Source organism: Arabidopsis thaliana, chromosome 3 (assembly GCF_000001735.4).
Source record: "Arabidopsis thaliana chromosome 3, partial sequence".
Classification (NCBI taxonomy): Eukaryota; Viridiplantae; Streptophyta; class Magnoliopsida; order Brassicales; family Brassicaceae; genus Arabidopsis; species Arabidopsis thaliana.
The window spans coordinates 910,955-930,009 of record NC_003074.8 but is presented as its reverse complement, the minus strand read 5'-3'; the positions used below and the strand labels follow the sequence as shown (position 1 = coordinate 930,009).

General features: G+C 36.9%; 4 protein-coding genes and 1 long non-coding RNA gene across 10 annotated transcripts; 3 read left to right on the top strand and 2 right to left on the bottom strand.

Annotated features, from left to right (window-relative positions):
• The first annotated feature begins 7 nt into the window (after nt 1–7).
• On the top strand, nt 8–4,454 carry CAT4 (cationic amino acid transporter 4). Its single transcript, NM_001161114.2, has 14 exons — nt 8–418; nt 505–706; nt 787–871; nt 1,102–1,242; nt 1,331–1,449; nt 1,536–1,632; nt 1,832–2,004; nt 2,123–2,189; nt 2,341–2,499; nt 2,722–2,926; nt 3,058–3,166; nt 3,460–3,572; nt 3,837–3,912; nt 3,993–4,454. Exons 1-14 carry the CDS (start codon nt 310–312, stop codon nt 4,138–4,140), a joined length of 1,803 nt encoding a protein of 600 aa, NP_001154586.1. The 5' UTR covers nt 8–309; the 3' UTR covers nt 4,141–4,454.
• Nucleotides 4,455–4,637: 183 nt separating this feature from the next.
• On the bottom strand, nt 4,638–10,648 carry RIF10 (polyribonucleotide nucleotidyltransferase). The gene is made up of 24 exons (NM_111242.3): nt 10,175–10,648; nt 9,924–9,992; nt 9,690–9,796; nt 9,547–9,589; nt 9,385–9,468; nt 9,054–9,118; nt 8,805–8,961; nt 8,642–8,698; nt 8,444–8,557; nt 8,080–8,343; nt 7,900–7,974; nt 7,558–7,671; nt 7,335–7,427; nt 6,995–7,173; nt 6,715–6,898; nt 6,591–6,638; nt 6,411–6,483; nt 6,213–6,286; nt 6,017–6,124; nt 5,839–5,933; nt 5,645–5,762; nt 5,514–5,555; nt 5,018–5,415; nt 4,638–4,919 (listed from the first exon to the last, which is right to left on the bottom strand). The coding sequence occupies exons 1-23, from the start codon at nt 10,466–10,468 to the stop codon at nt 5,104–5,106; spliced, it is 2,769 nt and encodes a 922-aa protein (NP_187021.2). The 5' UTR covers nt 10,469–10,648; the 3' UTR covers nt 4,638–4,919; nt 5,018–5,103.
• Nucleotides 10,649–11,122: 474 nt separating this feature from the next.
• Nucleotides 11,123–13,704, top strand: AT3G03702. Of its 5 annotated transcripts, NR_141024.1 has the most exons (4): nt 11,163–11,278; nt 11,666–11,900; nt 12,049–12,158; nt 12,652–13,704. It is a non-coding gene; the product is annotated as an other RNA (long non-coding RNA). The 5 variants fall into 5 exon arrangements; NR_141023.1 differs by having other exon boundaries at nt 12,049–13,704; NR_141027.1 differs by lacking the exon at nt 11,163–11,278 and having other exon boundaries at nt 11,644–11,900; nt 12,049–13,019; nt 13,159–13,638.
• AT3G03700 (Plasma-membrane choline transporter family protein) lies at nt 11,520–13,575 on the bottom strand. Its single transcript, NM_111241.4, has 3 exons — nt 13,406–13,575; nt 11,966–13,114; nt 11,520–11,880 (listed from the first exon to the last, which is right to left on the bottom strand). The coding sequence occupies exons 1-3, from the start codon at nt 13,505–13,507 to the stop codon at nt 11,683–11,685; spliced, it is 1,449 nt and encodes a 482-aa protein (NP_187020.1). The 5' UTR covers nt 13,508–13,575; the 3' UTR covers nt 11,520–11,682.
• A 2,481-nt stretch (nt 13,705–16,185) lies between the features above and the next one.
• On the top strand, nt 16,186–18,832 carry UNE7 (Core-2/I-branching beta-1,6-N-acetylglucosaminyltransferase family protein). 2 transcript variants are annotated; one of them, NM_111240.2, is made up of 4 exons: nt 16,333–16,859; nt 17,338–17,413; nt 17,625–17,740; nt 18,065–18,796. In NM_111240.2, the coding sequence occupies exons 1-4, from the start codon at nt 16,367–16,369 to the stop codon at nt 18,514–18,516; spliced, it is 1,137 nt and encodes a 378-aa protein (NP_187019.1). In that variant the 5' UTR covers nt 16,333–16,366; the 3' UTR covers nt 18,517–18,796. The 2 variants fall into 2 exon arrangements, with proteins under 2 accessions (NP_001326505.1, NP_187019.1); NM_001337481.1 differs by lacking the exon at nt 17,625–17,740 and having other exon boundaries at nt 16,186–16,859; nt 18,065–18,832.
• The last annotated feature ends 223 nt before the right edge of the window (nt 18,833–19,055 follow it).

Genomic DNA, 19,055 nt, shown 5'->3' with positions numbered 1-19,055 from the left:
TTAGGATAGAGAATTCATGAATCAAGAGTTGCCCATTGCACAAATTAGCCCAATTGTTAATAAAAAGGAAGAAATAAACAAAATCACAAAAGTCATCTAAACTTTGAAGAATCTTTACCAACGAGAATCTCACAAAAGTTGGAATCGTGCACGCCTCTCGAGTTATCTCCGGCTCCGATACTCCATCTGGTGGATTCTGTAGAAGAAAAAATTTCAATCTTTGTTGGATTTTCTGGGAAAAACTCAGATGGGTTTGCTCTGAATCGATTGGAAAATCAAACCGGTGTGGACTCTGCAAAGTTGGTTGATATGAACAGTCTTGTGAGAAGAAAACAAGTTGATTCTGTTCATCTTATCAAAAACGATGGACCTCATCAGCTTGCCAAGAAACTATCCGCCGTTGATCTTGTTGCTATTGGTATGAGAAAGCTTCAAGCTTTGGCCAATTTTGATCAAAATTCCTTATGGGTGTTGATTGTGTTCCTTTCGGTGTTAATTTGTCAGGAGTTGGGACAACAATTGGAGCAGGAGTGTATATTCTTGTGGGAACGGTAGCTAGAGAGCACACAGGACCTGCTCTTGCTGTATCATTCTTCATTGCTGGAGTAGCTGCTGCTCTCTCTGCCTGTTGTTATGCTGAGCTTGCTTCTCGTTGTCCATCTGCTGGGAGTGCTTATCATTATGCGTACATTTGTCTTGGAGAAGGGTATATATATATGGATTTTAATAGGATTGACCTTGTTGTTCGTCTTAAAGCTGATACTCATGGATTTTCTTATTTCATAGGATTGCTTGGTTGGTTGGTTGGGCACTGGTGTTGGATTATACAATTGGTGGATCAGCCATTGCCCGTGGCATAACTCCAAATCTGGTATTTGCCTTTGAGTTATATGTGTTTGGTTTCAGTCAAGAAGTTAATCACTTAGCTCCTTTTCTTTCTTTTTTCAAAACTATTCTCAGCTCTAATTCTCAAACCCAAGATGCACTTGTTGTAAAAACGTTTTTCTTTGGAATATAATTTAACATTATTTTCAAAAAAAAAATATATGTATTTGTGGTCTTTTGTTGATTTAATTCTGACTGGTGTTTCTTTTGTTTTAGGCATCTTTTTTTGGTGGTTTGGACAATCTTCCTGTGTTCTTAGCTCGACAAACTATACCCGGGGTTGGTATTGTGGTTGATCCATGTGCTGCACTTTTGATTATGATTGTCACGATACTACTATGTTTTGGGATAAAGGAGGTACTTTATTGAAGACATTTTAAATGGATTCATTTCAGGATTATCAGATCGTCTAATAGTGTTATACCGGGTTATTTTGTTCTTACAGAGTTCAACAGTACAAGCAATTGTAACATCAGTGAATGTTTGCACCTTGGTTTTCATCATAGTAGTTGGTGGATATTTAGCTTGCAAGACTGGATGGGTTGGATATGATCTCCCCAGTGGGTAATTAGCCTGTTCTCTTCTCCATTGAGCGTAGCTTTTGTCAAAAGTTATTTCTTAAAGTCAATGTTTAATACTTGTCTTTACAGGTACTTTCCTTTTGGACTAAATGGGATACTTGCCGGATCTGCTGTAGTATTCTTCTCATACATTGGATTTGATACTGTAACTAGTACGGCTGAGGAGGTATACAGTTTATTGAATAATACTCTCATTCTTTTTGATTTATTATCCTTCTCTTTTCTCTACAAAGGACTCACTTTGACGATTCCATATAGAACTAGTAATAAAGGATGATTTTTGGTCTTAGTATAGTGAACTTTTTTTCCATAATTCTGGCGATTTTCTCTGTTAAGCTCTTAACCTTTTGGTATTGCCACAACAGGTGAAAAATCCTCAAAGGGATCTTCCATTGGGAATCGGGATTGCATTACTGATATGCTGCATTTTGTATATGCTTTTATCAGTAGTTATTGTTGGATTGGTCCCATACTATTCATTGAATCCTGATACTCCTATCTCCTCTGCATTTGGAGACAGTGGGATGCAATGGGCAGCGTAAGTATGATACATCTCTTGACACTCAAATTTCTTTGTATTAATTAGTCACGATGCATATACACATACTTCCTTTTGTCTTTGCTTTTTTTTTTCTTATTATTCCTATATATTTCAGGTACATCTTAACCACTGGGGCAATAACTGCTCTATGTGCGAGTTTGTTGGGTTCCCTTCTGGCTCAGGTACTAACCAATTCTATCGTTCTGAAAATCCAAGTTCAAGAGATTTTGTAATTGAGATATCTTAGTAGTAAAAGTAACATGCTGGTTCTGTGTGGGTTTTGGAAATGCTTACATGTCGTTTTGACAGAGCTTTGTATTTTTTTTTTATTAGCCACGAATATTCATGGCAATGGCTAGGGATGGATTGTTGCCAGCTTTCTTTTCAGAAATTAGCCCACGAACTCAAGTACCAGTGAAAAGCACAATAGCTATTGGTGTTCTTGCCGCTGCACTCGCATTTTTCATGGATGTTGCACAGTTGTCCGAGATGGTAAGCTGGTATTTGCCTACATTACATGTCTCAAGTCTTAAGGAAGGATTTTCACCTACAATTAGTGGCAAACAGAAAATTGAGGGTTCATTATTAGTAGTATAGTTTTGATATTGTTGAAGCAGTTAGTATTATATAATTTAGTTGAGACACGCCTAAACACACTCTATTACGGTAACAGATCCTTCTCTGAGTAGCTCACATCGGTAATTTATCCAACAGGTTAGTGTAGGCACTCTAATGGCATTCACTGCCGTTGCAGTCTGTGTGCTAGTTCTTAGATATGTACCACCAGATGGAGTTCCCCTATCATCTTCCTCCCAAACTTTGAGTGATACCGATGAAAGTAGAGCTGAAACTGAAAATTTTCTTGTGGATGCTATAGAATCTTCTGATTCCCCTCTACTTGGAAATGAAACTGCTCGAGGTACTAAAATGTGCTCAATCACGTAGTTACCATTTGGATATGTTGTAAAGATACATCCAACAATTCAATCTTTTCTGCCTTTTATCTGCATTTAAGAAATATGACTTTTTTGCTTCTTTTTAATTGAACAGATGAAAAGTATTTTGGAAAGAGGAGAAAAATTGCTGCCTGGAGTATAGCTCTTGTGTGCATAGGTGTCCTAGGTCTTGCTTCAGCAGCTTCAGCTGAGCGTCTTCCAAGGTCGTTTCATCATCTGATATCTTATGTCTGTATAACCCGTCCTGCATATATTCCCCACATCTAATTATGTCTACTAAACAAATCTATTTAGTTTGGTTGAGATGCTTGATTAGCTGTGAACGATATCACTGCTACTTGCATGTCAAAGCGGTTAAGTATGCTCAATTAGAAAATGCATTCCTGTTTCAGAATTTTGTGAAGCACTTTTCAACTTGCTGTGTTGAAAGATTTGCATGTTATTATCTTTGTAATATGGTTATGAACTCTAATGGGTTATTTCTTGACTTTTGCAGTTTTCCTCGTTTCACTATATGTGGTGTCAGTGCAGTCATCTTGCTTGGCAGTTTGATTACTCTTGGCTACATTGACGAGGATGAAGAAAGGCACAACTTTGGACACAAAGGAGGTAAGGCCTGAACCTTATTCAAGCCTTTTTTTTTGCCTACTCATACATCACAAAATGAGAAGTTTAATTGAATATAAGATTCAGCGAGCCATCAATTGGTTGGTCTTACTTTCATCAAAAACGCTGCTTAGTTATTAGTTTCTTGCTGAGTTGGTTATTACCTGGTTAGGACGAAAATTTTGAGGTTTTAGCAAAAACCATAAACTTGGATTTATACTTGAGCAGCGTTTTCTAACTGGCATTCTATATATGATTCTATTTCAGGGTTTCTCTGCCCATTCGTCCCATACCTTCCAGTTCTTTGCATTTTGATCAACACCTACTTGATCATCAACATTGGGTGAGTTAGTCTGATGGACCCATGTATGATTCAGTATATTGGGATGTTTCTAAACCCTTGCTGGTTATTTGTAATGGCAGAGCTGGGACATGGATCAGGGTCTTGATATGGCTACTTATTGGAAGCATGATCTATATCTTCTATGGCCGATCTCACAGCTTACTGAACAATGCGGTTTACGTTCCCACAATGACTTGTACGAGAAAAACAACAGATCATCTTGCTTAAGATTGGTGGATCAATGCTGCAGTTAAAGGGACTCGAGCTCAAGCTTTGTTGTTGCTGAAGTAGCATCTAAAGAGAATTAAACAGTTTGGCACAAGAGTAAACACAAGCCAATATATACAACAACATTTTATGTACATTGATAGTCATTCCATTTTCATGTACACAAGCCAATGTATATCTCTTAAATGCCAATTTCATGTTTTATTCCTTTTTCCATTTCCAGTTATAAAGTTTGCCAATATTGGTTAAATGATCTTGAAACTGCCAAGTCCATCTAGTAAGTCGAAACATAACAAAAACTGGGAAACTTTGATACTCTGCAGATAAAGAGTGCAAGAACATTTAAAAGTTGCAGATCATCTTGCTTAATATGGGCGGTTCAATGCAGCAGTTAAAGGGACTCGACCTCAAGCTGTTGTTGCTTGTACAGGCTTAGAAATATATGTGCTCTTGTTGTGAAATGTATCCAGTTATATAGTTTTCTTCACTTAGCTAAGTGATCTTTAAAACTCTTGAAGTTGCCAAGTCCATCTAATAACTCGAAACATAACAAAAATTGGGAAACTTTGACAAGCTGAAGAAAAATCATCTATCCCAAATAAAATTTAGTCAAAAACATTAATATATCAAGTAACCTAAACGGACTAATGAGTTTGCAAGAGAGAAGACAACAGAAAGAACTGATGAAATGTCTGAGAATCTCCCAACATATGACGTCTTCAAAAATGTTATCCTCCTCCACACCAGACTTGCCAACATATATGCACAGCTTCAAGAAACTGCCAAGAAACATAATTACAAAACATTAGAAAAAAAATCAAGAAAAGACATTTGCAACTTGTCTTGTCTCAAGTTTTCAAGATTTCTCAAGTCGCACCTGTGGTTCCGTTGGAAGAAACTCTCCTCCTTTCGTAATGAGTCTCACGAGACACAGATATGAACAGTGATCTTGTTTGCATTCCACTAGCTGATTGTAGCTTCACCGTTGACTAAACTTTCTTCGTTGGTACTGCTATTGCTATTCATTGTCTTGTCACTACTACCACCAGTTGCTCTCCTTACATCTTTCTTCTTCAGGACAAGTTCATCCCCAGATGAAACCTTTGATGCTCCTGCAGCTGCACGGTCCTTTGACGAAGTATTTACATATTTCCTTTGCGAACTCTTGTCTTTGGTAGAATCACCTGCCGGCTGTTGTTTCTGACTGTCTTTGTCTGTCTCTGATTCGGGAAGTAAAGCCCGTACACTAAGTCGAAGCTGACCCTTTTCATTTACCTGCATTATCCATGTTTCTTTGTTCAACAACTCTCTAATTATCATTTCCGATTAGTTATATTGTCTCTTGAGTTATAAAGACACAATAACTCGCTGACCTCTATTAATTTGACGTCAATGCGGTCTCCTACTTTATAGGCCTGAAAGGACAAGAATGAGCGTATGTGAAAACCTGAATAAAAGATGAAACAATTTCTATAAAGGAAGGGAATCAATGAGTAATGCTCACATCCTCTGGTTTTGCAAGCCATTCAGCACTCAGCTCACTGATATGGCAAAGACCTTCCCGCCCAGGCGCTATCTCTACAAATGCACCATAAGGAGCCATTGACTTGATTTCACAATTCCTGATACAAAAAGAAAGGTAAGAATCCAAATCTATTTACGCTTTTTGGTCAGAGAAGGTATATGAAGGATACATACCTGTAGATATCACCAACAGAGGGAACCATTGTCAATCCACTAATAATCGCTTTCGCCCTTTCTAGACTCGCTACATCAATTGCCATAATTTTGACCTTGACAAAGATAAATATTAAGAAGTTAGGATAAAGAATACCCAATAAATATAAAATCACATTTTTTTGCATGTATATCTCACAGTTCCATCATCTTGCATGTCAATGGCCTCAACTCCAGATTCTTCAATGATGCTCTTTACTTTCTTACCTCCAGAACCAATAAGAGAGTATACTTTGCTTGGATGAACCTGCAGCACATGAAACGCCAACAATCTTTAGTTCAAGGCAGAAAGGCATTAGACTGGGCAATCCTGGAAAAACTAGTTGAAGCCAAACCTTCATAATAAGTATCAATGGAGCATATTTTGAGAGGCTTAGCGTGGGAGGCGGTGAGCACTTTGCCATTTCAGCTGCACAAAAAGGAAAAAAAAAAATATAGTAAATTACATCTTTTGTGGCATACATTTTCCAAGGAACTAAATCTCCCCAAGTCTACTATCTTGAGACTAATAATTCATGAATAACATTCCTTACCAAGAATATGGCGACGCCCAGCTTTTGCCTGTATTAGAGCCTTTTCCATTATCTCTAAAGTAATTCCTCCTACCTAGTTCATGATTAAAGAGAAGAAGTAAGAAAAGATGTTACCAACATATTAATTCAATTGCCATTTAAAACCATTTCGGTAGTGTAAATTAAGAAACGGATGATGACCTTGATGTCCATCTGAAAGGCGGTAACGCCATCTTCATTCCCAGCAACCTATTGACAAACATATCAAAACTTCAGCATTCAAGTCAATGCAAGGTCCTTCAAGGGAATCCTCATATTTTCTGACCTTAAAGTCCATATCACCAGATGCATCTTCAGCTCCAGTGATGTCAGAAAGGATAAGGGGAGATCCATCACCTCCAAATTCTTCAGTATCCCAAACCATTCCCATTGCTATCCCAGCAACAGAACATTTGACTGGAACTCCAGCATCTTGCAAAGCCAAGCAACCGCCACAAACAGATGCCATACTGTCACATTTTGAGATCAACGTAAGAAGCAATTACCAAATTTGTCATTCAAACAAACTAGGCGTGCAGATCATAAAACCAGATAAAAAAGCTGACCTTGAAGAACCATTGCTTTCAATTACTGTACTTTCAACACGTATTGTGTAAGGAAAGTCATCATCACTAGGTAGAATGGTCTCCAATGCTCGCTCTGCTAGTGTCCCATGACCTATTTCTCTTCTACTGGGTGCACCAATTCGTCCAACTTCACCAACAGACGATGGAGGAAAAGTGTACTGCAACATCACAATGACTAGCTTAGAAAATCTCTTTAAGCACAACAAGAAAAATGAAGAACGACACTAAGCAACTAACCACATCAAAAAGTTTACTTTGTCTAATAAAAAGTCAACTGTAATAATAATAACAAAGTGAGAAGAACAAATATAAAAGAGACCTGAAGATAGAACCTCTTGTATTCATCAGAACCCTCAAGGTTGTCAATTCTCTGCGCCATTTGTTTATCACCAAGCGTAACAACTGCCAGTGCCTGAAAGAATCATACTAAATGTTCATTAGCAAACCAATTGCCTTAAAATACATAAAAGGCGATAAGAGAAAGGATCGACATATGAAATAGCCACGCAGGATTTCTCCAGAAGACAACATTCCTATGTTACCTGTGTTTCCCCACGTGTGAACAGAGTACTTCCATGTGCCCTGGGAAGCAGTCCACATCTTGAATTAATTGGACGAATCTCATCCAGAGTCCGACCATCACTTCTTTTACCTCCCTATGGATGAAGAAAGATGTCATATGGAATCAATAAAGCTCATTCCGAAAAAGTGAAAACAAAAATGAAAATTTAGGAAAGAATTACTAGGAGACAATGTGAAAGATGTGTGGCTTCAAACATGTTAGATTCTTTAATGTAGTGTAGTTCATAAAATGCTTCAGTGAGAAAATAAATCCTTAAACATACATGTCTAGGGTATAAATACCAAGAAATCAGATGTTGTACCTCAACAATTCGCCTACGTAGAAGCTTCGACGATACTTCTTTGAAGACTAGCTTGACATCTACTTCAGAAAATAGCTAGCAAAGGGAAATGACTAGTTTGTTAGCATTACATTTAAGAAAAAATGAATATGATAAAAGGTCACATTCAAGTTATCATGTTGAAAAGGTTAAGAGACTCACTAAAGGAATAGGTTTCCGAGGGATGGGTCTAATGTGAACATCGCCTTGGTCCACCTCACCTTCAGGAACAACTTCCTCATCCTCGTCTTCATCCTCCAACAGATCCGGTTGTGCTTCTATGGTTCCAAAAGCTACCTCATCAATAACATATCCCTTCTCTGTCAGTATTGTCAAGACCTTTTCTTCCAGGGACGATATGGCTTTCCTTCTCGATATTTTACTCTTAATTTGTAACGCTTTTGTCAATTCCTCACCAGCAAGTTCCTGTGTACATAAAACAATTCATTTTAAACATGAATTACAAAATAATATCAATGCAATTCCATTCTGGCAAAACGAAACAGAAACAAAGTGTATAACATACTTTCACATGCTTGTATAGCTCTGGAGGTGGTAATCTGATAGCGTCAAGCATTTTAGGCTTTCCATATTTCTTTGCTAAAACTTCAATAGCAATGCATGTAGCCTGTACAGCATCCTGGTAAAAATGAAAAAGCCTCACATTTAGTATCTAATTCAGACTTTTAAAAATTGAAATAATCCGAATTAAAAATCGAAATACCTGTCCAACTTTAACAGCTTGGAGAAGCATTTCCTCAGGAAGAAAATTACTGTATCCCTGCAATCCCAGATTTTTCAATGAGCAAGGGCTGAGTATAGAAAAAAAAAAAAAAACAGGAGAGAAAGGGCAAATCTTGCAAACTCAAGTAAAGATTAGAGTTTACCTCTATCGTTAGAATTGCAGTATCTGTTCCAGCTAGAAACAAATCTAGCTGTGATTCTTCCATCTCCTTCACGGTTGGATTGACAATGAATTCACCCCCAATAAGACCAACCCGAACTCCTGCAATCGCTTTCGCATTTGGTACTTCTGAAAGAGCTCTGCGGTATTCATTTATTACATAGCCATGTCAACTTTGCCAAGATAAAAAAGCTTCACTCATATGTAAACGGAAAAAGATGACCCTACATACACAGCAATTCCAGCAGATGTAACAGCTAAAGCATCAGGTGCGTGTAATCCATCGTAGCTCAAAACCTGAAACCACAAACAAGCAACAGGTCAATTACGAATGAGACTCAAACAAAGGAGATGAATACAACCATCCCATATATGTTTAAGTATAAAAAAACAATGTACATCATTTTCCGAAAAAGGTAGTAGGCACACAAAACAGGAGACGCCATCATACAGAGACAAAAGAAAGCGCAAGTCAAAAGGTATTTTGTTCAACCAAAGAGAGGCAAAACAGACAAAAAAAGGGCCTATCGGAACATAAAGATATCCATGGAGAAGAAGCATACCCAGGATAAAATCTGAGTTTCATTGTAGAAACCTTTGGGCATAGTGGGGCGTAGAGGTCTATCGATCAACCTACAAATCAGAACCTGCATAAAAATCAAAAGTAGAAACATGTTAAGAAGGATGGCGAATTAGACGAAACCAAAACCATCATTAGTACATACCTCGTGATCTTTGGTTCTCCCTTCTCGCTTAAAAAATCCACCACTGTACCATAAGAAGGTCCATTTAGATCATCATTTAGGCAATGATATGGTCTTCTTATAGCAAGAGACTCCAAAATTGCAAGAGCTTGAAAGACGCTTACCTAGTTCGACCTACAGCTGAGAATCGCTCCTGATAGTGAACATAAAGGGGAAGAAAATCTGATGGCTCACTCGGAACATCAGCTAGACAAACGGATGTGTAGACAATCTACAATGACAAGTAGACAGAGTAAAAAATAAAACAAAGCTTCCGCATCTAACAAACCGATTAAGAGATAAGCAAAAACATTTAAAAAGTTGAAAGTTTTGGAAATTGAATGAAGCAGCACACTTACAGTTTCTCCATCTGTGACCGTGACTGCAGAACTTGCTTGTCTCCCCATGAGACCAGTCTCAACTAAAATCTACAGAGTAGACAAAAAGAAAGAAAAGATGAAAAACTTTGAACAATGTTCAACACATTCATCTAAACAGCGAGCTTTGCTTCTCTACTATGGAGCTAAAGGTCTCAAATCCTACCAATCAACTCCGAATTCAAACTTGCAACCAATGAAATCAAAAGAGTACAGCTTTTTGAAGAAATTACCTCTCTATTTCCGAATGGAATTTTGACAGAAACGTGGTTAGGAAAAGCCAGAGACCCATCGCCGACGGAGTCAGCGTCGTCGGTATCATCAGGCCTAACTAGAGCTCTGACACTGAATTTACCGGCGCCACTTCCGGAGAGAAGAGAGAGCGAGCACAATTTTCCTCCTCCGCCGCTGCTGCGTTCGCCGGAGTGAAAACGAGGGAAATTCCGGGAACGGCAAAGCTTGCTCCGGCGAAGTGGCCAGAATTGTGGAGTACTACTGTGAAGTGCGTTACTGGGACTCGTCAACATCTTCTTCTTCTTTGAGAGAGAGAGAGAGAGAGAGAGTGAGAAAGAGAGAGACTTTATCCGTTCCTTGCAGACGCGGGAGCTTCTCCTGTGACTCTGTGTGAGGCGTAGCTAGTCTTGTTTCCGGTTTCAAATTGAACCGGGTTTTAATTTCCCAACTGATATTTTCAGAACCAATCATTTATTCCGGACAATTAGGTCTGATTCGTTAGAAATTTGAAATAGAATTTGTCTTTAAACATTAACTTATGATTAATTAATATAAATTTACTGTTTAATTTGATGACCAAAAATGAGATTTTTTATACGAACCTGTGGATAGACTAAGCCAGTTGAACCGATTGGTTCGGATCAATGTCAAAAGCTGAAACGATCGAAATAGAAACGACTGCGTTTTGTAGAAAAGCTAAATAATAACAAGAGCTAGCAACATGTCTACTATTGCTATTTTTTTAGAGTTTTTTAGCCAATCAGAAAGTTCTATTTCAGATCCACTCTCACAAAGTGCGCGTAGAGAGCGTGAGAGCAATTCTGTAGGGGTTTACCTTCTGAAATTGTGCCTTTTTTTATCAACGCACTTGTCTCTAAAATCACCATCGCGTGAATATTTTTTTCTTTTCCTCTCTAAACCAGTATAAACCAAACACAAAATCAATTGTAATTTCAATACCAATATAAACTTTTTGTTCCGGTTCGAGATCTCTCCTCCTAAATTTTTGTTTGATTTCTTCAATCAAAAGCTCTCTACGACAAACTGCAAATTCTTCTCCAGAATCTGCGGCGGATTCCCTTATCGGGTATTCGATTCCAAATGTGCAGTAGCTTCTCTTCCTTCTATTGCTTCAGATTATTGTTTTTTCCGTTAATCATTAGAATGTACTTGTGCTTAATGTTGATAATGATTGTGATTATAATCACTAGTATACTTGTGTCACATATGGAACAAATTTAGTTATTTTTTGCTGTAAATTGGTAGTATACTAAAAACTCTAAGATTTTTAAGTGTTGAAAATTTCAATAATCCTAAGTCCCACTGTATAATGGCTAAGTTGAGAGAAAAAGTATGTGCATTCTTTCTTTAGTTGGAGTTTTGGCATACATATAAACACATTGAAGCTAAGATTTTTGCCTATCAATAGAAGAATCTATAAGTTTGAAGAAATAAAGTAGTAATCCTTGTTTTTCTTTACATGTATGTAGCGAGACTCCTTCATGACTCAACAATTGTTATAACTATCTTCTTCTCTGTCTCTACCCACCTCAAGCTCCCTGTTATCTCGGTGAGCACTTAACATTTGAAGACGCTGAATACGTTGTGGAATTGTTCCATCAAATCTCATGCTCTGAGGATCTTCAGAATAAGCTACATAGTAAGCCAATACACATGCCTGTAGCCACGCCAAACCTACCCTTCCCTGAAAACACTCAAAACCAGGTACACAACATAAACCACTTTGTCTTAAAGTCTTCTTCTTAGTTTTATAAAATTAGCTATCTTACCACAAAATATCCAATTATGAAAGCATAGAGAGTCACTTCCAGGGCATAGTCCTTGTGTATTAACAACATCCATATCCCAGCAGTTAATGAAGAGACAGCTCCAACAGAAACAGCACTGAGAAAACAGAAGGAGCTAGTGAGATCCGAGTCAATCAGTTTCTCCAACCCTGTTGTGCTTCTGAACTTCTTCCAGGTATCACTCGAAGCCTCCATGAATCCTTTATCATAGGTTCCAACATGTACAAAGCCCCATCTGTTTCCAAGTGTAATGAGTTTGTTAGCAATGGTAGAGAAGCAATCAGCACCTGAATACATGACCTCATCGCTGCTCCCTGACATTAGATTAACACTTCTTATTGATCCTCTTATGAATACGATGATTGGAACAAGCGTCGAGCCAACGCAGATGCTCCCAGTCAAGTGTTTCATAGTGATGCGGAAAGCATTCCAAGCGTCCATATCTTCTCCATGTGCAAAGTTTACATATCTCGCCCGTGAAATCGCAACTTGTTGAACATTCTTGATAACTTGCATCGTCCATGCTAAGCTTATTATGATTACGGATATGAACAAGATATCAAGATTTGTTCTAGTGGAAGTTGCTCCTCCAATTCCAGTCACCAAGAAACCAGAGTAAACGACACTGACTATGATTGATAAGCAGACTACTTCTCTGGTTCTTGCAGGTGGAAATGCTGTGGCAAGTGATAATATTTTATCGGTGTACTCAAGCCTCGGAGTAATCCAGCAACCATAGAGGGACTGAGTAATGGCGAAAAGGACAAACACTGCACCTATACCTGCATCTACCGCTGAGCCAATCAAAACAAGCAAGATTCCTACCGAGCAGGTGAGTATTGGACTAAGCCAGAACGTTGCTTTGACTGCTCTTGATGGATTGTAGATAAAGATGCATTGCCATGCTAAAGATGCAATTCCTGAGACAGCAACAGATGCTAGTAAAGGAGGGTACCATTTCTTGAGGTGGAAATGGTGTGTACTTGCTGAGATGAGACCGCGAATGGTGAGAACGATCACCAAAAGTGAGATTAAGGTTAGTTGTGAGAAGAGAAGACCCTTGAAAAGAGTTCTAAAGAGTTTTCCTGCTATGGTTTGTTGTGTTGTTGGAGGTGGTCTACCTTGTTGTTCCTGCAAAAAAAAAAAAAAAAAAAAAAATGGTGTCTCATCAACAGGTTATTCAAAGCTGGTTAATGTGAATTCGTTATGAACATGCAAGTAAAAAGCACCATGAAGAAAACAAGAAGAGACAAAAGAGAAGCTGGGTCTTGGTTTTGTTCTTGAGTCAAGAAATAGTGATGGAAGTCAACGAGAGAGGATCAAAACAGATAGCATAAAGTAGAAAGCAAAACAGAACCCAGAGAGAGAGAAGATACAGAGATCAAGGTGTTTCCTGATTCTTGATTCAAAAGAGAGAAATACCTTGAAGGCGATTGGAGAAGAAGAAGGAGGAAGAGGAGACATTATTCTTGGTTCTTGAATCTGCACGCGAGAGGCATGACCGTTGCTTGTTGGTGTAGGCATAGATGCGTTGTATTTGCCAGGAGTGTTCCTTGAATCCCAAGTTCCACTTAACCATCTTCATCAATCATCATTCTTCTGTTGTATATATATATGTATATATACATACATCTTTGTCAATAAGTTCTATCATTTTGTTGATGTTTTATTAAATGCATTTCGAATATTTATTATACATACTTTATTCCATTACTTTGACTTACTCCATCTTTAAACTAAACCTACACTTCATTGTTGTTTTGACTTTTTACATCAAAGTTTCCTCATTTCCTGATCCCCCAAGAAACTAATCAATAAAAATGATAAATCTTTCATTTGGTCTTCAGACTCCACAAATTATGGAAAATACGTTTTACATACTTATTAAATTGTTAGGTTTATATTTTGGTAGTATTTGATACATGTAGGTTCATCTTGGCTACCTACTCATCGCCGTAGCAAAGGTATTTCAAATTATATTATTAGATCAAAGAGTTTAGAGTAATCAATGAGTTGATCTGAAGATAATGTTATTTAATTATAACAAAATATTGTTAAGCAAATATAGAGTTATAAACTTGATGTCTAGATATCATTTGGTTTATTCATTTCCGTATATGATGATAGATGAGATGGAGACATGAATAACATTAAAACGCTCAGTTTAATCTTTGAAGAAACAAAAACATAACAAATCGTATCCTTCTTTTTGATTATGCATATCTTGTCAAACTATAAAAATGATACCATTTGAAGCAAATAAACAATATTATAAATGTAATTTCAAGGAAAATGAAAGGGGAAACGAGTAGACAAACGAAATACGTTCTTTCCTTTATGCTTTTTGTTGTTACTTTTTTGTATTTGGCGTGAGCGGATAAGTATCGATATCTATCTAATGAATTCATCCACGGGCTTGCTGTGTGTGAGTATTTCTGTCTTCTTTTTATTTTTTCAATATTTATGACTTATATGAAATTTCGGAACAAAACACAAATATTTTTCATGCAGCCGTTGTGAAAAGTCAATCAAAACTAAAGATATATAGGTTATGTAATGGTCTTAGGACTGGAATTAATTGACAATTTTAGTTATAAACTATGTGACTATGTGTTATTGTGTTGTTGATTTGCTGACAACCTTTTTTGTTTCTTAAATGAAGAAAAAAAGAAAAACTAAAAATATAGATTTTATTGATAGAGAAAATAGAAATTTTGATGGTGAGGTTGGTTTGGGATCGATTGCTTACTCCTGTACCCGAAAGCATACAAATCAAATACCTAAACCAAAAAGACAAATTAGGTAAAGTGGACTTCGTAGTAGTTACCAACTCAAACATTCCACATTTGACAACAATTATGAGTGAACATTTTTTTTTATTATATCTATGATAGATGATGGTAGAATGATCGATTCCAAAATATAGCACTGTAGAATGTATTGCTATTGTGTACCACAATGGTTACATACGATCATCGAGACGTCAATGTCATTTTTCTGATCCCTAGCTTTTTGGAAATACAATAAATTATGAATAAGCTTTTGTTCTTATGCTGTTTTACTGTCTTTTTAAGAGACTGAGATTGTTATGCCCTGGTCTACTTTACATTTATCAATTATCACCTTGCAATCTTTTGGGTGATGCAGAGCTAAGAAGAAAATGGAAACGCTGGTACAATATAACTTTGGACGGTCAACAAGCAATGGCATTTGGATGAAGATGGACTGATATTGTATAATGTATAGTATATGAATGGCTCTCAAAATAGTTGCTTAGGTTTTAGTATCTTTGACAAGGCCCAGTTTAACTTTACATAGGCCTTCTTGGGACTTGGGGTTTCTTGGGCCTCTATCGGACTCTAGAAACAAGTTAAAACATGATTTGTATCATCGAACGTACATTTTGACATCATCCACCAATTCGGCCAACCACTTCCATAAATCAGCTCCTTGTAATTTACAAATGTATCCTGCTAAATTCCAAGATCTTACCCACTAGGTAAGGGTAATAAAGTAAAATTGGCTTCACACGTGAGTAAGTAAGTTCCAGTTGGAAGATCTAAAAACATGTGGAAGAATGTGAGAGATAGGACAGATGGAGGACTTTGCTTGAAAGCAAGGAACCCACAATCTTACAGTTACAGCCTTTTCACATTTTCTTACTGTCAGTTACATTTGTCTGTACTTTATAATCGTTCTATTTCTTTCTATATTTATCTCTTTCCAAAACAATTTTTACATTGTTTTCTTAACGCAGCTTTTAGCTTATTTTGGGTAATGGATTAATAAAATGCAGTTTCATTTGTTGTCACACACACAAAAGAAGTCAAACGCAGTTTTTTTTTTTGGCAGCTTGTCAAACGCAGTTTCTACAATTAGAATTCTCTTATGTGTCTTTTAAACGTCAAAATCAAAACTAATTAAAAACAAAAATTGATATCGTTCGGTTAAAATTTATGTTTGGTGAATATTACTAAATTAACACAAACACAAAATTCTGATTTTTCCTTAGTTTGTTTTCTTTTGTTAAAGTTTTCCTTAAATTGTTTGTTTAATCTTTATGTCAAGTTTGGTAACAATCATCTTTCAAATATTGGTACTGTACCATATAAGCTGGTACCAATGTTATAACAACAACCGTTGTTTATGAATACTTTTGAGTATGAAATTTAATTTCACTATAGATTTACAGCAGATTAACACGTTTATTTGATTACGGAGTTTGTATGTACTTCAGACTATTGTGGGGTAATAACATAAAAAAAACAAAATAAGGGGGCATATTTGTGATTCTACAAACTACCTATCACTAAACCACATTAAACTCTCTCTCTCCCTCTCTCTTCTCTAAAGAGATTCGAAGAAATTTACAGAGAGACAAAAATGGCGATAAAGAAACTGTTGATGATCTCCTTCTCTCTTACTTCACTCCTCTTCTCTCTTCTCTACATCATCCCCACGACCAAGACTCTATTCACTTCCTCAAAAATCCCTTCTTTACCCCTCGAATCCAACCAAAACTCCAACTCTACCCTCCCCTGTTTTGCTTACCTAATCTCTGCATCCAAAGGCGACGCCGGAAAACTCAAACGCCTCCTCCGATCTCTCTACCACCGTAGAAACCATTATTTGATCCATCTAGACTTGGAGGCACCCGAGGAAGAGCATTTGGAGATGATACGGTTCGTAGCCGGAGAGCCTCTGTTTCAGCCGGAAGGTAATGTAATGATCGTTGGAAAACCGAATCTGGTGACTTACAGAGGACCAACGATGCTTGCGACGACGTTACACGCAATGGCTTTGCTCTTGAGATGTTGTCGGTGGGATTGGTTCATTAATCTTAGTGCTTCTGATTATCCTCTCGTCACACAAGACGGTACGGTGAGTGATTAACTGAATTAACTAAAAATTAGTTGATTGTCAGAAAATTTCTTATTTGGTTTTAGATGGTGATGATGGTTAATAAATTTGACATCTTTATTTAGAAATTTTTGGATTAGCTGATTCGGATTGGATCTAGGTTTGCGTGGTATATTTATGAACCGGTTAGGATTGATTTATGCCTTGATTGAATGATTGTCTTCACAATGTAAAAACCGGTTATCATTTTTTAAGTTATGTCTATAGAATGATTTGATTCATAATTTGGAATTATGATCAGTTTTGATCATCGCAATGCAATGGTTAGGATTAGTTCGTGATACATGAATGTACTTGTTGGGATCGATGATTTTGGTGATAACAACCGGTTATCTATTAATTCTTTGTCTGATAATGGTGTGTGCTTTTACTTATGGATATGCTGATGTAATTCTTTTGTTAAATTTAAACTTTATAATATTAAATAAATGCAGATCTGATCTATGCATTTTCTGAGTTGCCTAGAGATCTCAACTTCATACAGCACACGAGCCGATTAGGATGGAAAATGTAAGTTTTACTCTCTTTTTTTTATCTTTCTCTTGTCTAATTATTTGGTCATCTTATTTCTATAATCTATACTATCAAAGGAAAAAGACAGAATTAGTGAAACATGCTAAGAAATATTTAAACTATCTGAAAAAGAAGTGGTTAGTCTTATTGGTTTTGTAAGGGAAACAAAATTATGCAACTGATAATAGTAAAATACTAAAATGTGTAGGAACAAAAGAGGGAAACCAATAATAATAGATCCAGGGCTTTATAGCCTCAACAAATCAGAGATTTGGTGGGTTAGTAATCAGCGAAGCCTCCCTACTTCTTTCAAGCTCTTCACAGGTACCCAACCAATATTTAGATCCTCGCATTATAAATAGTGCATATATGTAAGTGTATAACTAGGAAAAGTAATTTCCAACTAAAAAAACTAGGAAAAAAGTCTTCGTTGATTTTCTATGTACATTCCTTCAGATTTAGAAATTTGTTGCGTCTGAGGATTGATTTGAGTTGAGTAAGACAGAAAACCTAATATATAATTTGACGACATAAAATATTGTTTCGAAAAGATAATTTTTAGAAGTTTACTAATTAGGTGAAATGTCTTTTTCTGTAGTTTACCAAAATGAAGACAATTGTTATGTTTTAACATGTAAAATATTTCAGGTTCTGCTTGGACATTCCTATCAAGACCGTTCGCAGAATATTGTATAATAGGTTATGACAACTTACCAAGAACACTGCTTCTCTACTACACAAACTTCGTTTCATCCCCGGAAGGCTATTTTCAGACGCTTATATGCAACTCGGATGAGTTCAAGAACACGACCGTGAACCACGACCTCCATTACATCGCGTGGGACAATCCGCCAAAGCAGCACCCCAAGATATTAGGGACAAGGGATTACAGAAAGATGGTAATGAGCAACCGACCATTCGCTAGGAAGTTCAAGAGCAATGACCCCGTTCTCAATAGGATAGACCGGGAGATTCTGAGAAGGAAACGGAAACTTGGGTCGAAACCCGATCTTGGTCCTGGTCCGGGGGCTAGAAGATTGAAGAGTTTACTAATGAGGCTTTTGTTGAGAAGAAACTTTGTCAATAGACAATGTAGATAGGAAGTGTGACTTACACAGCTCTATATGGAGATACTTTTTATTTTGATCTTATTCTTTCTTGAATATTTTTTTGGGGGGTTGGTGTTTGTTCTTTAGTGATTCATAAGGGAATAAATAACGAAGAATTTACATATAATGTGTTGGCCTGGTTTGGCTTTGGACTTCAATCAAAGTCATTAGCATGTTTAGAATGTCTGGTGGGCTAGATTGTGATACTCCATAACCATGTTATAAAGCTTTTCCCCAATTTGATCTTTATGAAAAGCGTATAATTACATGCTTTCTATGGGCTAAGAAAAACTGAAGAGTTTTGTTTTTATTTGTTTTGTTGGTCAAGCAGCATTTTTGAATAATGTAGATTATTGATGTAAATCTAATTAATAGCTCCCTAAATAGCCTTTTGGTAATGCAATCAATATTTTTCCTTTTTTGTTCGATTCATGTTTTGAGTGTTCCTTTTTTTCCTAGAGCAAACGCTCCTGCGAGGCTGCAACGGTCATATACACCAACTTCGTTACCTAAAAACCACGAATCTATAC

Bases quoted from the DNA above. Each gene is read 5' to 3' on its own strand.
- CAT4 (NM_001161114.2), top strand. From the start codon at position 310: ATGAACAGTCTTGTGAGAAGAAAACAAGTTGATTCTGTTCATCTTATC. The intron at 1,243-1,330 runs GTACTTTATTGA...TTGTTCTTACAG, and splicing joins TATGTTTTGGGATAAAGGAG to AGTTCAACAGTACAAGCAAT. The intron at 2,927-3,057 runs GTACTAAAATGT...TTAATTGAACAG, and splicing joins TGGAAATGAAACTGCTCGAG to ATGAAAAGTATTTTGGAAAG.
- RIF10 (NM_111242.3), bottom strand. From the start codon at position 10,468: ATGTTGACGAGTCCCAGTAACGCACTTCACAGTAGTACTCCACAATTC. The intron at 9,993-10,174 runs GTAATTTCTTCA...TCTACTCTGTAG, and splicing joins TTCCATTCGGAAATAGAGAG to ATTTTAGTTGAGACTGGTCT. The intron at 6,639-6,714 runs GTCAGAAAATAT...GTTTGTCAATAG, and splicing joins CTGGTGATATGGACTTTAAG to GTTGCTGGGAATGAAGATGG.
- AT3G03700 (NM_111241.4), bottom strand. From the start codon at position 13,507: ATGCCTACACCAACAAGCAACGGTCATGCCTCTCGCGTGCAGATTCAA. The intron at 13,115-13,405 runs GTATTTCTCTCT...TTTTTTTTGCAG, and splicing joins CTTCTCCAATCGCCTTCAAG to GAACAACAAGGTAGACCACC. The intron at 11,881-11,965 runs GTAAGATAGCTA...GAGTGTTTTCAG, and splicing joins TCATAATTGGATATTTTGTG to GGAAGGGTAGGTTTGGCGTG.
- UNE7 (NM_111240.2), top strand. From the start codon at position 16,367: ATGGCGATAAAGAAACTGTTGATGATCTCCTTCTCTCTTACTTCACTC. The intron at 17,414-17,624 runs GTAAGTTTTACT...TAAAATGTGTAG, and splicing joins AGCCGATTAGGATGGAAAAT to GAACAAAAGAGGGAAACCAA. The intron at 17,741-18,064 runs GTACCCAACCAA...AAAATATTTCAG, and splicing joins TTCTTTCAAGCTCTTCACAG to GTTCTGCTTGGACATTCCTA.